The sequence below is a fragment of the Chenopodium album genome, chromosome 24 (genome assembly GCF_948465745.1).
Source record: "Chenopodium album chromosome 24, dcCheAlbu1.1, whole genome shotgun sequence".
Lineage (NCBI taxonomy): Eukaryota > Viridiplantae > Streptophyta > Magnoliopsida > Caryophyllales > Amaranthaceae > Chenopodium > Chenopodium album.
Genome location: NC_137857.1, coordinates 13,492,915 through 13,513,099, shown reverse-complemented (window position 1 = coordinate 13,513,099; position 20,185 = coordinate 13,492,915). Strand labels below are relative to the sequence as shown.

At 34.7% G+C, this 20,185-nt stretch overlaps 1 protein-coding gene across 1 annotated transcript; it reads left to right on the top strand.

The window, feature by feature from the left end:
• The first annotated feature begins 298 nt into the window (after positions 1-298).
• LOC145611279 (uncharacterized) lies at positions 299-20,185 on the top strand. The gene is made up of 16 exons (XM_081666593.1): positions 299-502; positions 588-764; positions 1,475-1,654; positions 2,798-3,206; positions 3,886-4,004; positions 4,171-4,248; positions 6,213-6,353; positions 7,336-7,380; positions 11,932-12,098; positions 13,910-13,988; positions 14,070-14,155; positions 14,485-14,614; positions 16,040-16,172; positions 17,116-17,282; positions 17,919-18,114; positions 19,530-20,185. The coding sequence occupies exons 1-16, from the start codon at positions 383-385 to the stop codon at positions 19,727-19,729; spliced, it is 2,427 nt and encodes an 808-aa protein (XP_081522719.1). The 5' UTR covers positions 299-382; the 3' UTR covers positions 19,730-20,185.

Genomic DNA, 20,185 nt, shown 5'->3' with positions numbered 1-20,185 from the left:
TGCATTTGTGTTTTTAATTTTTTTGGGTGTGTGTTAATTTTTTTTATTGTCACAAAAAAAAAATAAAAAAAAAATTGTACCCGACTATCATAACCGAAAGGTTTCTTGTTAGATGATTGGTCTAGCTCACCAGTTGGTTGTTCGTGCCCTTCGCTATTCTCCATTGCATTTGAGTTTTTGATTTTTTTGGGTGTGTGTGTTAATTTTTTTTATTGTCAAAAAAAAAAAAAAAAAAAAAATTGTAAAAAAATTGTACCCCTTTTCCTAAAAGTGCCTAAACCCCTAAACCCTCCATTTTCCCTCGTCTCCATTCTTGTCTATTTCCAACTCCTCCAATTTCCCCTCTTTTGCTGCCTCCATAACCACCACCTCGGCCTCCAATATGATATACGGCGGTAAAAGCTTCGTCTCCTCTTTACCGGCGTTCTCTAATGACGCAAAACGCCTCCTTATTTGCTCCGGCAACACCGTCTCCGTCTTCAGCACCTCCACTGGCATGCAGGTATACCCAGAAATTATTCAGTTGATGAATTTGATAATTTTGTTGTGTTGTTTGTAATTGTTGTTGTATCTCAATGTTTGCGCAGATTACTGAATTGGAAGGTCATAGAGCACTTGTTACTTCTGTTGTGGTGGTTCCTAGCTCAAGTAAGCTTTTGTGCTATTGTTGGACCTCGTCTCTTGACGGCACTATTCGGTACTGGGATTTCGCGGTACCTGAATTGATGAAGACGGTCGATATTCGTCTCCCCGTTTTTTCAATGGTATAAAAATATAATGCTAGTAGAATTTATGGTTTTATTTTTTTATAGTTTATTGTGGTTTCTTTAATTTGAATGTTATTTGGGTGCTGGTGTGTTTTCTAATTTAAAGATTTTCGCTTTTCGTGGTGATTGAATTGATGTATTTTGGTTGAAAATTGGTGTAATCATAAAAGGCTGTATTGGTTTCATTCAGTAATCAGTTTTTAGTTTGATTTTTGGGTCCAAGCTAGTCATTTCTTTTCACTCCTGTGATAATTTTTGTTTGGACGTATCGTTGAAGGTACGGTTGCAGCTGTATCAAAGTTACTGCTAAATGTATGCTTAGTAAAAGATATTGATCGATAATAGAGGCCTTTGAGGGGGATAATTATTGATTGTGAAGGGCATAAATTTCCATTGTTTGTTTCTTAATTTCTTGAGAAGATGAACATAATACATCCGTTGCTTTGTAAAATACTCATTTGAAAATTTTGTTGCAATGGCTTTAGTTTTTCGTTATTGATAGTGATATACAAGTATCAAGTATGTATTCACGAGTTTATATGGAGCTTCTTGCTTTTAGCTGTAGACATTTGAGTGTTTAGGTTAAGACATATGCATCTTGTTGCCATTTCTAGGTAGTGTATTTTGTGGTTTACATGCAATTAAATTGCTCTCTAGTATTATATATGCGATGCATCTTTAATTAATTCATCTTCTTACAATTTCAGGTGATTCCTAAATTCCCGTCTAAACAAGAAGATGAGGGTGGTAAACCAACTAATTTGTTTGCTTATATATCTGTAGAAGATGTAAGTGATCCTGGTGACAAGACTAAACGTTTGCTTGGGCAAATAAGAAAGTGTAACTTAACTAAATCTAAGCTGATCCCTGCAGTGATATTAAAAGAGGTTGGTTGTACTAAATCCCCTAGTGCGTAATTATTATGTATCGTTATACTATTTTTTGTGTTTAATGAATAGTTGACCCCTTATGCGAAGTAAAATGTTCTCATTTGATGCAAAAGTTAGTCCATAGACTATATTTGATGCAAAAGCTAGTGCATTTTATTCCTTTAATTTCTTGTCATGTATTCCCTCCGTTTTTTTCAGTGCCCCATTGATACTTTTGCACTATGCATTTGACCCACTTTGACCAAAGTTTGTGAATTATACGTAAGAAAAAATATAGTCTTGCGGGTACTTGTTGGAATCGTCTAAATGAATAGATTATTACTAGTTTTGCTTTGACATGTGTGCCAAGCTCCAAAATAAGAAAAAAAAAATAGAGGGAGTACTCTATAAGAGATGGCTGTTTTCTTCTTCTTCTTCTTTTTCGCCTTGAACGCCTTAATCCCATTAGTGGGGTCGACTACATGAGGACTTCCCAGGAGGTCACCCATCCTAGTACTACTCTCAATCATTGTGGCTCATGCCAAGGGACGTGACAAAGTTTTACACTGGCTGTCACTGGCCTACCGTAACCCTCCTCCTTTATCCAGGCTTGGGACTGGCAGCGGAAAACCCACTGGCGGAGTTAGATGGCTGTTTTCTCCATGGTTTTTTTTTGGGTTTGAGTAAATATGTCATCATCTGGGTTGAGATTTCTGTTGGTTATCTTCCTAAGATGTTGAATACAGGAATGATGAATTATTAAGTTGTTTAACACTATACTGAGCTGTTAAGTGGATACTGGCTGTTTGATTTTCCGGAGCAGAACAATGTCCCATGACATGCTGCTGTGAGGGATCAGATTTGGTGAACACTTTTAAAACTTTGAGCTAACATTGTTACTGTGAATCAGTGAATTGCTAGCCTATTAGGTGAATTTTTCTCTTATAGCCCCATCTGAGGCATATTGATGTTTTAGTGATATCTCCTAATGTTTTTTTTTGTTCCTTTGATATTTCCCATTATTGTAATCTTTGCCTCTTAGTTCGAAAATGATCCCTTCTGAAGAGATGTCAACTGCAGTACATGTATACAATGTTTAAATTCTAATTGTATTTTTGTGAGGCTGCTTCAGACTAGTAACCTATTTTAAATTTTCTGCAGACTGCTCAGCCTGAGTTTATTACTTGTAGTCCTTCGGGGGAATTCTTTGGTATTCATATTAAACGCTCACTTTATATTTGGAAAGTTCCAGCTGATGAAAGTGAGCGTGCTTTAGTGAGGAAGATGAAATTGCACCATACAAAAAATTTTACAACTTTTGCCTTCCATCCAAATCATAACGTTGTGGCTACTGGTGATGCAAGTGGGAGGATTTGTGTCTGGAGGGGATTTGGTGCTAAAACATTTTTTAAAGGCAATGATCAGGGGAATGCAAAGCTAGTGAAATCTGAAGATAAAAGAGCTGGTGTTAGAGAAGATGATGATGTTGAGTCATGCTCTACATGGCATTGGCACTCATCTGAAGTGAAGTTTCTTGCCTTTTCTACTGATGGAGCCTATTTGTACTCAGGTTTATAAGCCATTCTAGTTGATTCTTTATGTTTATTTCTTAATTATCTGTGTAACCTTTTTTCATTACTTCAAGGTATATCAATATCTGGCCTACGCAGTTATTTTTCTTTTCATGCATTTAATCTTTCTTGTTATTTCTTCTCGTTCATCTTTATAGATATGCTTTATTTTCTAGTTCTTTGCTTATCTTATTTTATTTTTCTTTTAATTTTATATGTTGATGCCCTTCCCCCCTTTTGTTATCAAAATTACAAACAAAAAGAGTCTTGTAGTATAAGTAAAAAAAAAAAATCTATGTAGTATAAATATCTGTGACCATTTAGGTTTGAACATGTAAAAAAGTTGATAAGACTCCTCTCCCATCTAATCGGCAGTAAAGCATTTTATTTTAATTTCTTTGCATTTTTGCTGCTGACTTTCCTTTGTTTTGTTCCCGGAAAAAGTTTAAATTTAATGTGATGTGACATCAGCAATTTTTTTTGGAATTGCTTATGAGATATAATCATTATGATTATCACACACGTCTTCCCTATCCCCACAATTATTGTCAATTGTCATTAAATTTTTTCTACTGTACTTTGGCCATTATTGAGGGTTCCCAAAATATGGTTGTGTATAATTGGACTGTCAGCAACTATTAAGGCTTTGAATAAAATTTTCTGATTGATGATGACCAGGGGGAAATGAAGGAGTTCTTGTCCTGTGGCAGCTGGACACTGGGAAGAGAAAGTTTCTACCACGAATTGGATCTCCTCTACTACATTTTGTGCATTCGTGTGATCCTACGCTCTCTGTGGTAAGTGTACTGATTGTAACTGGATAATGCCTGACTATTTTGATCTGGTTCTATTATTGGTAAAAGGAATACAATGTGTACACATGTGTGTGTGTGTGTGTTTCTCTTCTTTTTTCCATAATTGAACTTTTCTAATTCCATAACTCATGAAAAGAAGGATCTTTAGATATCTTGTGCAGATAATCAGATCCACTTTTTGAAGATGCCATCATTGGAAATCTTGAAGTCTATAGCGGGAATTAAGGTTGGTGCTGCTTGATCTCATATCTGTGTGCACATGCAAGTTTAAGTGTAGGGGTCAATAATTTTTTTTGGTACTACATTATACAATTAGAATGCCTGTGAGTTGAATGTTTTTAGTTTCTAGAGTATTTAGCATTTGCAAGCTGAAATAATGTGCAATGCTTTTGCTGTGCCATTTTCTCTATCCTAATGTGAGTGTTAAACTGTAAACTGTGATGCCTGTGAGTTAATTGTTTTTAGTTTCTAGAGTATTTAATTTACAAGCTGAAATAACGTGCAACGCTTTTGCTGTGCCATTTTCTCCATCACAATGTGAGTATAAATCTGTAAACTGTGGAGGATATTTGACTTGAAGGCATCACAAACAGAGAGTTCTTAATATTTTTTCCATCTTTGCATGAAGTTAAATCAGTGCCATTTCATTTACCTTCCGCAATAAGCCATTCCGTAATAATTTGTTATAAAATCATGACTGCAAAGTCTGTTATGGACCTTTACGTTACTCTAGCAATTATGATCCAAGAATAAGTCTATTGTCTGTAATAGTACTATTAAATTTACATAGAGAGAATTACATAATTGTAATTTTGTCTATATGATTTTTTTAGGATGTCTTTAATCTTCATAAAATAAGAACATATTTTTCAAAATGGTTGGTTTTCAACTTCAATCTAAAATATGTGCCTAAATTTCTTGGCCTAAAAAAAATGTGGAAAATTTTTAATTTTTTAATTCAGGGCATGAGCCCAAGATGACTGACATTTTGAGGTGCCATTTCCATGAATTAATATCGCAAGCATCAACAAAACTTGGAAGCTAGAGGGTTTCCATAAGGAGATATAGCAAGAAAAGTTGTGTTCATTGTAGATCAGTAACTCTTGACATATCCATCAAATGATGGGGTCTTAACACAGATAAAAGTCCTGCCCTCTTGTAGTATATACTGATGTTATGTACAGTGTACTGACATTTTGATAGCAATTGCTGAGTAAACTTTTACAAGGAGGCTTTCATTGGTAATGATCTTTTAAAGTAGAGGTACATAACAATTTGGGTACAAACAATGTCTGATGTTGATTGTTTGGAAACTGTTGGTAGATGTGCCAATATACAAAAACGAATCTCTAGTAAACCTAGCAAACTGTTGGAACTGTTGGTTTTGTCATAATTATGAATTGGGATATATGGATAAGCCTGAGTTTATTTTGAAATCAAAGAGCTTATCTATTCAATACTAGAAAAGTAGAAAGTGTTAGTGCCTATCAACATGTTGATTTTAAGTCGTGCATTGCTTTCTACAAATACTACCTCCGTTCCCAGATGTTTATTATGGTTATTGTTTGCCCACTTATTAAGGCAATTGGACAGAGTGTTGGTGTGATGAGTAGTCTAAATAAAAAAAGAGGTGGATTAAGTTTGAGAGAGAGTGTAAAAAGGTTGGTGGCTGTAAGAAAAAGGTGGAAAACCTTAGAGAGTGTGTAAAGATGTAAATATTGTGTGTGTGTGTGTGTGTGTTGGGCGGGGGGGGGGGGGGGGGGTGTTGGGGAAGGTAGAAAATGGAATTTGCCGAACATAGAATAAGCAAAAGTGTATAAGACTTTATGACAAACAGTAAGCATAAAGAACTTTCAGGAGGTGGTACCTTCTGATTTGTCAGCTTTGTATATGCTTTATTTTATGTGGTAGTCTTCTGTTGGAATATGATCTAGTGGTGTGTGGTCTTGTGCGGTGCTAATTGACTAACATATAGCTTGGTTATAACATATTGAAACTATTGACGCATCTTGTTCCATTTGCCTGATATTGAGTTTTCTTGGCTGATTAGCTTTACTCTTGCCTTGATATGATGTTATTTTATCTTTTACTCGCCTTTCCAAAAATAATCAGCCTATAATTTCTTGGTTAAAACATATGCAGCCTAATCTTGCTCCTGTTTTGATGAAATTCTAATGCTGTACTTTGCAGCTTCCTTGTTCTTTACCAGATATGTGGAATGGATTATCTAGTGGATTCACCTTTGATCATTCAGCTGGCTTAGTTGCTCTGCCTACAGATAATTACCGTATCCAGTTCTATAGCTTGTTGGATGATACTGAAATCACAGAGGTGCAATGCTTGAATTATATTGATATCTTATTTACTCATTGATTTATGTTTGTTGACACTATTCCATTTTCTTCTTTTTCAATAAATTAGTTTTACTATGCATAATTTGTTTGTTATATGTAATACTGATTTTTACTTATTTATACCACCATTGTTCATTTGTGTTGTTCCTTTAAGATCATTATAGATTTTAATGCTATGGAATATAATACTCTTGATAAGTATGTACAGAAAGTATATTCTTTGTGATCCTGTTTGATTCACCTCGGATGTGTAATTTCAAAATAGTAATGTCTACAATATTTTATATAATATGTATCCACAGATAATTAGTTGTATCTATAAATATTGAGTTGTATCTCAATATTGATACTAAATATCCCCATGAAAACAACTATGCTATATATAAGTTACTTTTCAATAAAAGATGGACAAAAAATACACAAATTTTTTATAACCTTTGTCCCTTGATTATTTTCTGCTTCAAATATTTCATGATGATTCCCTCAATTATATATTACAAAAAATTGAGTTGGCCTTCAATTTTGGATGAGCTTAACTGGCTAACCCCACCTTATCCTTGCGATGACAACAGATTGATTCAATTGACCTTTAACTCAATGAGGTCCTATTCTGTTCACTTAAATGAATAATCAATGAGGAGCCCAATTTGTAGTTTTACAAATCCTAGATCTCCAGACTAGTTTGAGTTGATTCAATGAAAAGCTCAATTTTCTTATTTTAGTTTTTCACAATGGATGAATCATTGGGCGTTTCGTAACTCCTTGTGGTCCTTCAAGTTGGGCTGAACTATGAATACACCTTGGTCACTACATGATCTTTTTACTATATTTTAAGTATATAACTCCCTGAGGTCCTTCAAGTTGATTGGTCACTAAATGATCTTTATACTATATTTTTTTTAAATATATCAACCCCACGAATTATTTTTCACTGTCCTCTATTATGCTTAATCCTGCAGGTTCAAATCTGTGAAAGAAATCATCAACCAAGCGATGAAATTACGGTACCTGTCTTTTACCTTTTTCTCCCTCAATTATTTGAAAATTGTTATGTGGACAAGTACATTATGCTTTATTGTTCTGTGTCCTATACTACTAGGCTGCATATTTTTTGTTAGTTATATGTTATAATGTTATACTTCCTCCGTTCTATTAATATTGCAACAATGGACTTTTTGCACTATTCATCACTCTTGTTTGACCATATAATATGATTTATACGTTAAGCAAAATATAGTCATGTGGTAGTCATGTGGGATCTTGTTGGATTCGTCTCATAAAATACTTTCACGATATCAACTTTTTATAATTTTTACTCTTACACAATTATAGATATTTAGCATATAAAATGTGTTTTGGGATGCGTAATTTCCTCCTTGTTGCAATATTAATAGAACGGAGAAAGTATAATTTATATTTTTACATATATTTTCACTCGATCTATGGTAGATGGATCTTCTCCGGTTTTCTTATATTGGGTTAGTCACGCTCATTAATTCTTATGTATGCCTCAAGCAAGTTCACTTGCTTAGTTAACACATTAAGGATACCACAGTACAACTATTGTACTGTTGAGGGGAATCTGAAGTATCCAATGAAAGAAAAAGCAGCTTAGCTGAAGGGTCAGGAAGAAAGAACAGGTTGTAACTTGTGTTTGCATACTACTATTTTGATGGCTCATAAGGGGGCTTGGCACATTTTAATTAAATTTTAACATCTATTCTTTTAGAACACCCCTCTCTAATTTGCAATTTTAAGTTTGTTATTGAAGAAGCATTTTAAGTGTTGGAACTTGGGTTCAATGGTTTCATTCCCTTTTTCCACATGTAATGAATCTATTCATCTGTCTATTATCAAAACTCCCAATCCCCTCTGAGGATTTGATTTTCCTTTTTAACATTACTCTACCACAATGTCACTGCCATCCTCAATAACCATTTCTCTCGCGTCTCGCCACCACCACATCCGCCATAAATGGCCTCAGCAATAAATAACCACACCATTATTTCCCAGCAAAAAGATGGAAAGCACTGCATAAGCTCAAGGCCTCATCCATGGGCCCCTCTTTACAGGTGATGGTTTCCAACTCTTCATCATCCACCACCAGATATTTCACCATATTTAAGTCTTTGATGTGACTGCATTTAGATCTAAACCTCCGTCAATTTACATCATTTCCAAAATCAGAAAAAGTCGACTGTCTGAGATGATGATCCTACATCACTAACAAATCCCCATCAACAAAATCTTAAGGTCTTTCGCAGTTAGATTTGATCATTGAAGCCTTGAAATCTTTGGTGATCACTCTATTTTGGCCAAAAGATAGCTAGATCTAACTAGTCAAGATTATGAAATAGAAAGAAGCCTTGATACTGTACTTTGGAACTAGAAGGTGAGGCTTCAATATTTTTTAGGTTTTGTATTGTCTCAGGTATTTCAAGGTTATGGTAGACAAGGTAGTAAAGTGAGGTAATGCACAACCCTTGCCAGTGGCACAGTGGCACTGTGTCGGTGTGGCAGTGAGCCAATATTAGTGTTCATTGTATATTATAATTAATTGGTGGGTGGGGTTATTATCTATTTTAAAGAGTAATATGTAATTCCATTTTTTGTACGTGTACATTAAAACATTTTGTATTTTGGAGAGGAATTTGTCTGTGTTCTTCATCAAACCACTGTATTAGTACGATTCATAGTCACATGGCTAGCAGATATATTATCTCTAAAAAGAATCAGAAGAAAAATAATCTGAAAGAAAGTAGAAGCATTAAAATACAAAAAAATGAGAAACATTTCTCTATTGGTCTTCTGAATGAGAAAAATATAGTTGGAGAGGTAGTACTGTCTAGTGGAAGAGAGTGGAAGCAGAGGTCTTCTTCCTTATAAGCTTGTGCTAATAATAAAGGAATTCATTACTTAGGATTGGCCTCATGGACCTTAGAACACCCCCTCCAGCTTCATTTCAAGGTTCATGCCCTTCGTAATTTTATAATTTTGATTAGACTAGATCATCTTGTGTTGGTTTTCCTGAGTCTACTTATTCAATTACGACCCTGCAGAATGATCTCGTACTGTTGTATGACTTGTAGCTATGTTTTGTTGCATCATTGTACCTTTTATTCTGCCTAAACTCAATTAAAGCCTTATGATTATTGCTGAAAAGTATAATGGCCTTGGAAGGCAGATGTCTCCTCATCTCCTAGAAGTGAGACAAATCACCAGTCCAACCTTTTAGCCTTCTTTTTTTGTGTGGGTGTGTGTATGTTGGATTGTGGGTGCTGCTTTTATAAATTTTGATTAGGTAAGAGGTTTGACAGAATAGAGCAGTTATAGTATCAAACTATAAAAGGAAATTGGGGATTTTTGAAGGATGTAGCAAAGTGGAAAGTGAACTTCACTTGGATGGGGTGGATATTGATGTTCTCTCAGTTCATTATGGCAGTAGATATTAGCAATTAACAACTGTGGTTTGAAGTTTCGTCCCAGGAAGAAGAGAAGGGGGGGGGGGGGGGAGGAGGGGTGGCGAAGTTGATTGCATTGTGGTCATTGTTGCATTGGGTGCTATGCATAGGCAGGTGATAGGCATCCTTGTCATTTTGGTATGAGGTACTATGCATGGCTGTTTAATGATGAAGAGTTATACTTGCTGCACTTTGAAAAGTTGTTCGAGTAACTAGAAGTAGATGCGGGACTACTTCACTGATGGGAATCACTATAATACTAAAAAGCTTGTGGAGAGAGAGACTTGAAACACTAAATATTTATTTTAAGAAATTTCTGTTATATAACTGTGAACCCTTCATATTATGGATAAGATAATAAAACCAATTATGAGGATGTAATTATAAAGAAGAAAGCTTTCAACAGAGAAAAAAGATTTTTGTAAGAGAAGGGGGACCTGAAGTCCACTGAAATCAAGGCAGAAAGGGGGAATATAAAGGTTTAAACACATGCTCCTTTAAAGATCAGGGGATGATTGAAAAGACGAGTATGAACTGACAACTTAGGGAGAAGCTTATTGCTTAAAAGTGCTACCCGTTAGTCCCCAACCTCAAAGAGGCCTGAGTAGAGACTCAGATCTTGGAGAATTCTATCGTTACTTCACAGTCAAAGAATTCTCCAAGATCTGAGTGTCTATTTAGGTCTCTTTGAGGTAGTGTTAAACCATTTTACATCAGCATGTATAGCAGAAATCTAGAAATCCACTGAATTCTGTGCCTTTTATTCTTAAAATCTTACATAATGGACATCTAAATGTTCTGTAACAGATAAACAGTATTTGCCAATCTCAATAATGGAAAGTCTATGCGACAATGCCAAAGTTCCCCACTTCCTCACCAAAGTAGTGTTACTCAGAATGCGGGTCAGACACCCGAACCGTAACCCAGATTGTGTCCTTGATCTTGGGTCAAATGTGACCCAAATTGCTGAGGGCTGTAGTCCAATTTGCTGATACTGGTGATCTAAAATTCCTTGTGTTCTGTGGCCTCTATCCACTAGACTGACCCAATTTGATATTTGAACAAAAAAATGAAGTAATATTTCTGAAATTTAAACCCTAGATCTGCTGTTGGGGTATTTTAGATACATAAAACTTACAAGCATGGAAATTTAGTTGCCTGAATGATGTGATTCTACCAACACATAATGCTGGAAATGGCTAATGCTGTGATGACAAATTACTTCTTTCTTTTTTCCATAAAATATAAAATGATAAGGTTTTACTTTAACCTACTTCAATTAAGTGTTTAATTATACCACAACTAGCAGATCATAAGATGTACAATTATACACATGCAGACTCAATACCTAGAAAGTAGAAAGTATTTTAGAAGAGATCTCGTACTCATCTGAATTGCTAATGTATCGATTTTTCTTTTCCATTTACATCTTTTCAGTCTATTTCCTCTTTGCTTTTGCCATCTTGTAGGAAGACCCTTCTGAGGAAAATAAGATATCATTATTTTCATGACTTTTAACAAGGCTTACACATAAATTGTGGTAGAGGGGGGGGGGTCAAATTATGTATTTTTATCCATACAATTGGAAAACATTTCTTTAAGCTATAGCCTCTTGCTACAGTTAAATTAATATTTAGCATCCATGAATGTGATGAATTGTATTCAAGTAAGGGTTACTAATTTGTTTCTCTCTGCTTGTCCATTCTTCATTAAATTTGTATGTGGTCTTGTTGAATAGCCATGAAATTATAGCCTATTTTTTTTTTCCAAAAGTTCAAATATACTGGGAATGGTTTTCCATAGTATATTGCTCACTGGCTTCTTTTATGTCTAGAACTTCATATACTGAACTTCTGAAATTAAGCAACTTGAGAGTTGTTCTTGTCTATGGCTGTTCTAGTATAGGTTTTTTAAGTGTTCGTCTTGGTTTCTTTCAATGACAGTCTTTTGTTTTCTGGAAAGAGGAAAAGTTGCTTTCATTGTTTATATATATATTTTTTTATCTGCTACATGGTCCCATTCTGTTTTTCTCCATTAGGGAACATAGAGTGGCTTGAAAATATCTTTAATTTTCCTGCTAAATTTTGTTTACAGGTGGTAGTGAGCTTTGTAGCACTTTCACATGATGGCTCTTTGATGAGTACTGTTGAAACTAGGCTAGCTGAAGATGGTGTAGGAGGCCTTGTTTGCTTGAAGTTTTGGGAAGCTGAGACCCAGAAGAAAGATTATAAACTTTCTACCATAGTTTATGAACCTCATAGGTTTGTTTCTTATATTATATGTGCTCTAGAATTCCTATGTTTACTGAAACTGGGGGGATGCACCTGCTTAAATGCTTATACGGTCTTAGCTAAATTTTCAATTCCATGTACACTTGGAACACACTTAATGCTGTGGTTTCTCTTAGACTAACAAATATTATTGGTTACAAATTATTTATCATCTCCTGTGTGATCAATGAATTGTCTAATTTCCGCAACTACTATTTTATGCTTTGTCTATTTTTTTTTATTGTTCATGTAGATGAATCTCTTGGGGTTACATTTACTTAGTATGAGCCTGTTGTTGGTTTAATTAATGATATTTGCTCTGATTAGAATCTTAGTAAAAGGCGTGAGGTGCAAAAGGTCCCTAGAGACTAGGCGCAAGGCTAAGTCATTCACTTTTTGTATACAAGGCACAATTCTGTTATGTTTTTATATGTTATTTTTAGTTTACTGCTTTTTTTTTTTTTTATAATATCTAGTAAAAAAAAAAAAAAAAATTTAAGCTTTAAAATACTATAAATCTCTTTAAAAATTCAGAAAAGAGGGAGAGGAGGGGGTCTTGACAGGAAATAAGCCTCTATTTTCATGATATAGCCCCCACAAGACCATCTCATCAAAACTGTCCAACTTGACCTCTTCAACACAAAGACATCCAAAAGCATTGGGACTAAATCTTTTTCACAATTATTTAGAAGTATCTATTAAGTAACATTTCAATCTTATTATTATCATGGTACTAACTCTTCTGAATAGCAGCTTCTTCAAGTAAAGAGAATATGAATAAACCTGGAAATTGAGCTTTTAGGATATGATTCCTGCACCATATGTAATGCCATAATGGAACAATTGAGCCAGTATCTGCATTTCTGGGCAAGGAATTGAAAACATGCAACTCTACGGATATAGATTTCCTTATGCATGTGCCATGAGAAGAAATTTTGTATCACCATCCAAGGTTCACTGCATTGTATCTGAGCTTGATGGTGATCTTCCACTAGCCTCATCTTTCATTGTAAACTTCTAGAGCCAATTTGTTAATAGAGCTTCATTATTTTATGGATAAGCCTAACTCTGAAAACCTTCATAAGAATTACTATTAGCCCTTAAGTAGTCCCGTTTAATATTTTCTATCTTTGAATTCACACTAGCTGTGATTGTGCTTGAGGACATAAAATAAATTGGCAAACAGGAAAGGATCCTGCTTATGTACCTAGAATAGCAATTATTTTCATGCTGGTATTCATTTGGAATCTCCCAAATCCCAACAATAGGAATGTTGAACAGAAGTTCACTTTTTTTTAAAAAAAAAAAAAAAAGCAGCAAAAGGAAGATGCAAATTCAAAGGGGAAGCCCCACTCTGCAGCCTAAAAAATCAGCCGAAGATTCCTATTTTAGCTTGAAGTAGCACACTTTTTTGAAGATTGACCATCCTAGCTGACAATGATTCATAAATCAGACGAGCATGACTTAAATAACCCAAGTTATTCTTGTCAGGCTTGCAAAATACGTGTAATTTATGTTTCTTCATCAAAGAGAAGATGAGATATTTTGAGTGAACTATCATTTTGAATGGATATGGGCGGCATCCAGAAAACCTACCTTAGGATCATCTTGTAGAGATGAAGTTTAGAATTCAATCACAAATAGAATATTGGATTTCTTTTCTAGAAAGTTCTATCTCTGACATTTGTCAAACAGCTCAAATCTTTTGTACTGAGTTAATAATTTTCTTTCAATTTTCATGTTTGAAAGCATAACTGAAATTTAGTCATTTTAATTTAAATTACTTGTTTAATACTTTTCAGGGATGCTGCTGTTTCTGCTGTTGTTTTTCATCCTAGAAGGAAAATGGCTGTCAGTTCTTCATATGGTGGTGATTTTAAGGTAATGTTTTAGAATACATTATAATTCAGCAGTTATCTTGATTCAAAGACAAATTTAATTCTTACAATTTTTTCATTTCAGATTTGGGTCCAAAGTAACACTACTCAAAGTAAAGGTGGCGTTGATAGTAGCTCAGGCTGGGTTTGCCATTCTGTTGGTTCCTACAAGTATGATTTTGATTAAAACTTATTCTCGAGTATGTAATATAGTGGAATATCCACTTCATCTTGATATCAATTGTAGATAGTTTAATATGCAGTAGGGTCTGATATGCTTATAGAGTTTTTAGCTTTTTATTTACATGTGCCTTACCATTTAGGTTTATCAAATGTATGCTTCCCTGCAGTTTGCTCTTTCCTTCTTTTTTTTTTGGCTAAAACTATTTGGTTTGTTTGTTTTCTTCATCATTATTGCTGCCTTGAATTCCAATTTTTACTCTTCTCTTTTCGCCTCTTGTCATTATTCTATTAATTGTTGTCATTATTTATATTTACAGGGGGAAGTCTATGACAGCTGCCACTTTTTCTGCTGATGGCTCCATACTGGCTATTGCTGCTGAAACTGTGATAACTCTGTGGGACCCAGATAGAAATTATCTTGTGTCTGTAGTTGGAGAAACTTATACGGTAATCTTATGTGTGTGTAATTTTTTTTTTTTACTACTTTGTCTTGTGTAGAAGATAGTTGGAAATGAGTCTTTTGAAGCCTTGGTAAGTAGTGGAGATCCTCGGATGTGAACTTTCATTTCGGGCAGGAATCATGTAGCCTGTTTCCTGCAGTCCTGCTATAATTAGACGAAGCTAGACTGTAATATCTGTCTACACAAAATTTACAATTGTGATACATGACATGCCATGAGATTGTCATTAGCAAGCTGGACTTTCAGGCTCTAAACAAAGTAATTGTATCAGTGAGAAAGAGATAGAGAGAAACCCTAAATTTGGTGATCAAGCTGGCAAAGTCTGATCAGATTGACCATTTTTTTCTTCTTTTTTCCAACAACCTATTTTCAAGTAGAAGCTTCTCCATCAGATAAGGAATTACAATTGTATCAAAAAAAAGAAAAAGATAGGGAATTACAATAAATGCTCTTGCAAACAACATATTTGGTGAAACCACCAGGCTTTTTATTTGAATGACCTTAATTTTTTGGCATTTCCATTTACTGTTTCTTTTTAAAGACTCTCAACAAAACCACCTTAGTTTTGAGCTCCTGGGGTGAATGATATGCACTGTAATCAAGGGTGTTTCTGTTGGTATTTAAAAATGTTGTCATTCGAGATAAATATTCTATCTTTCTATGTAATTTGGTTTGCAAGTGAATGTTTTTCAGAACTGTGTATATAACTGGTGAAAATAAGGGAGTATTGACTATGTTAGTTTTGTCATGTGAGACAATTACCTGAAGATGCACTGATAATGATTGTTGAGAATTAGTATAATGTAGTTTTTGTGAGAAGTCGAGGGAGGCCAAAGATGAGTTGGTTGGAGCCTTGGAGGGAATTAAAAATGACATGAAGAAAATGGGTTTGCACAAGGATATAGCAGTTAGCTAAGTGAATGAAAGGAAAAGTTGTTGGTGGATGACCATGGGAGATAAAGGCTGGGCATTGTTGTTTTAAGTGTAACTTTACACGAACTACCTCTAGCCCTAATTAGCATTACATAACTCTAAAATGTAACGATATTTGTTTGGGTGAAATTAGTTTTGTTGTTAGCTAGGGATCTAAGGTTTATTTATTTATTGTTGAAACAAAGTAGAAGAATTTTCTGTTTTTAGGAGTTGGATCAAAGACTTGTTTAATACGGAGTAAAAACTACTTAAAACTGGAATTGTTTTGTTTAATGAGCATTGTGGGTGTTTCAAATTTGCAGTTGTTTTGCTGTAGAATTGCAGCTGTTCTTTAGATAGTTGGTTAATCTAGTTGACTTTGTTGCATTACTGCTATAATGTTATTTACTATGGATTACTCTGTAATTTTGTTGTCTAATGTTTGGAATCCATTGACATCCCTGTTTCTTTAAGACTCATAAAATTGCTTATCTTGCAGCCTATTGTGAAACTTACATTTGTTGGTAATTCTGAGTACATTGTGTCCACCTCACAAGGTTCAAGGCCCCAATTATCTCTCTGGTGCTTGTCAAAGCTGTCCAGAACATGGTCTTATGCCATTTTGGTTGAAGGTTTGCACATTTCCTTTACAGTGATACTTTCTCAGGTTGTTTATTATGTTTGCTTTGGTATTCCGTATCTTAATGTTGCTGACACAAATAAATAACCTATATTCTTCTTTTCATTTATATTTCTCAATACAATGTTATTGATGACTTAATTTTTTTTATTTATTTTTTTTTATATGTAAACACTACAAAATGCATGTTTTTGAATAGTTGGCCTTTTTAGAAAGCATGGAAAATGATTATTGTTGTATCATAAATGCCATTCGAAATTTGTGTTGCTTGAATTGTGCATTTGTGCTAGTCAAAACTTATTGATCTTTACTCTCTTGTTCTTTGCCTTTATATAATGCTAGTCAAAATTTAAATTTATGGTGCTTTTTATCATAACCCTTTTTCTTATGGGGTGAAAGTATTTCTTTTCTCTATTTTTCATGAATTAACTCATTATAATGTTCAACCCCTATTTCTAAATCTTGTCTCTGCTTAGAATGTTTCATTTTTAGCAAGAAACTTCGACCATGATTATACATACATACATACATACATACATACATACATACATAGATACATTGGAACATGTGCAAAGAGCAAACAAGAACAATAATTTGAAACTGAAGGGAGTATTATTATTTTTTTCAAAAATGCAACTCTAGGGAAAATATTCCATCTTCAGCTAGATTTCCCAGCAACTGTTGGTCATTGTTGAAATATTCTCCATCCGGTGTTGAAGCTGGAATATATGTTGTCCTCTCATCCGTAGTTTGAATTATCAGAATAAGAACAATTTCCCAATTACCCCCCTTCTCTGGTCTCTCTCTGTTTCTCACATCTATGACATTTGAGATCCTGTTGCAACTGCCACAATTAGTAGTAGAAAATTTCCTAATTTGCTTAAATTGCATCCTGTTTTAACACTTGCTTTTTCTCTCTCTGGCTGGTTGTGCAGCTGTTGCTTGTATGGAAGATGATCCCTTTTTCGCAGTGCTTGCTGTTATTCCTGATTCATCTGTATTGACTGAATCACACAGAAGTTCAATTTCTTCTGGAGATGGCATGATTTTGTTGTTTGATATAAACTCTCCAGTACCAGTTGGTACATGGTTGGTTAGGAAGGTAATATTCTCTCTAGGTTATCACTAATCACCATATATTATGCTTAAGCAACAAGTTTTCCATGGTTTAGATTTAAAATTTTAAACATTTTATTGAAGCAAGTTATTGTCCATTTTTTTACTTATGGTTGGTGGGAGGGAGGCAGAGTGTGACCTTGCTATCACATGGCTCGTATCATCAAACATAACAAGCATTACAGGGGGGCTGGACAGGGGTGAAGATGATGAAGGCTAGTTTCTGATGGAGGGGAGCATTTACCAAGGGCATATATAATATTATGTAATACTGAGTAATATATGCTAAGCTGCCTAATGGAAAGGAGCCGTTATTATAAATTTTTAATTTTTTTTTGTGTCCCATACCCATGTTCAAACGTAGGACAGAAAGCCTATCTCCAAATAAATTTAAATGGTGAATTGAACATGTATTTGTACCTAATATCCATACCTGTTTTCAGGTAACATAAGTTTGTATAAGTATAATTTTGGAGAAATCAAAGTTCAGTGTTCGTCTGTAAAAGTCATAGGGGTCTTGTATTATGAATTTGAAGGAATATCTTTTATTAGATGAGTCATTTGTACTGTTGCTTTGCTCAATTTATAAGATTACTGATTGGCATACATTTTCACATGCTAGGCAAAGGGAGGAGGGCTGGCATTTCTCCAACAAAGGCAGATGTCTTCACTGAAAAACAATCCTTCTGGAAGTCCATCTGCTTTGCTGGCATATGTTGATAGGGACCATGAATATGTTGTATTTGACCCTCTCAGCAAAGAACAACATGAACCCAGCCTAAATCATAAAAAGGGTGCAGTGGATTTCGAGGAGTCAGGTATGACTTGTATATATAAAAGCCCTTTCAACTGCATTGTTTTTACTCAAAGCTTCGCTAAAACAATAAGATCAGTTGCTTATTTTTTTTGGTCTAGGATTGTATGATTGATAGGTGCATTGCTCTTCATATCTACAAATTTGTTCTGTAATCGTTGTTTGCTTGTATTGATGGATAACCTGATGTGTAAAACTTACTCTATAAATCCACTATTATTGACAAAGCTGAAATGTATTTGCTGATATTTCATTCTTTTTGGTAAACTCTTGGTTGATTAAGGTTGATGACCATCATGGTACAACCTCTTACAAGTTACAAATGTTAAATGTTGGATTGGCAAGCTGAAATCAATACATGTGTTGGTTAATGCTGCATTTCTTGTAGACTTCATGTTTGTGTGTCTGTTGCCTAATTAACAAAATAATATTTGCTATATATAAGTTATATTGCCAAAACTTGTCTCAGTTAAAATTAACTTGCCCTAAGCTGATCTGAATCCATTTTTTATGTGTGTTATAGTATCATAACTATGTGTCAGAGAGTGAAGATGAAAACTATGTCTTACCAGGAAGAAGATATTAAGAAACCTATCTGACAAATCATGGTATAGAAGATAGAGGGAGGGAAACTGGATGGGCTGCAGTCGATATGCTTCCAAGGATTTGGGAGAGAATGGGACTAGAAAGTTTTACATCTGTGTATAATTTTACAAGTGAAATTTGTTATGGACACATGACAGAATTCTTCCACTTAACGTGAAAGGCTATCAAATTAGGCTCTCAAAGAGAAGATGTAAAACTGTAGAGGCTCCACTTTCCGAAAAGGAAAACCACTAGAAACTTAGAAAGGTTCTTGTAGTTTGGTCATCCTCCCGTGTTTGTAAGCAGGCTTAAGACTAAACCTACTTTGGGTTTCTGTTCTGTTCTTCAACCTCCATAGCTGCTTCACTTCTGAACGAGTAGTAGTGTCAGATCTTGGGTTGTATGCCTTGTATAATTGTATGAAAATTCAGCTGCTGAGGTGTCTTTTAGTGAAGTCAAGCAGAATTCCTATGGGAATGGAGCATGTCTTGCTCTTCTGCTGTAGGTGAGGTCGCAGTTTGATTCAGTAAAGCAAACTCCTTTACCTTCCGAGTATGCCCTGAATTTGAGCGTTTGTTATGTCTTCCTTTCTTTGTAGAAAGGAGTATAGCGGTTATTGCTGTAACAGTCTTGATACATGGGCATAATTTATAACTAGATTGCTTCTTTGGATCTCAAAGCTTAAAAAAATGTGGATCGAATGAAACTAGTGAACACTCTTAATTTAGCATGAAAATTTGGTTCAATTCAGGACATGTATCAATTGCTTGTGATGTTGCTAAGTTTGATTTTGTATCTAAAAAAGAGACATTAATTTGTTGTATTTTGTTTCAGGACAATATGGATATGCCTCTATTTATGGGGAGTTGCCAATTTTTGATCCCAAGAAAACTACACAAGCTAGCATTTCACTATCAGAGCGGCCTTGGGAGACCATATTTAATGGTCCTTCACATACTCTTCCACCACTGACAAAACTATGTTCTGCATTTTTGGAGTCATTGCTTGAAAAGAGAACAGCTGCCACTGGCTGATTTCTGAGCAGATTGAAATGCAATTCAAATTACCTCAAAAATCATTTTTGATTATCTTCATTGTATATGATGCCTATGAAAAATAGCAGAGTATGGCAGATTTGAAGGAGGAGAAGTAACAACTGCTTCGTCTAGATGTGTAACAAAACTCCAAGACTGCTAGATCTGGATCTGATCAGGGTGTTCTTTGTCAGGCCAGAAATTAAGGTATAATCAGCATAAAGAACAGAAAGAAGAAAGGATGAATACCTGTAGAAGAACAATTGATTAAATTTATCATTATAGCTGGTTGTTCTTTTGTGCTTGGCGCAAGCCTAAATCTAGCGCTTGTCTTGTATGACTTTGTTTTTCCGTACCATAGCCTAGTGCAGTTGCTGATGAAATTTGTAGCATTTTTTGTTAGGTACATCCATTATAGCAGAAGAATGAAAATGAGCTTATAATTATTTTAAACCA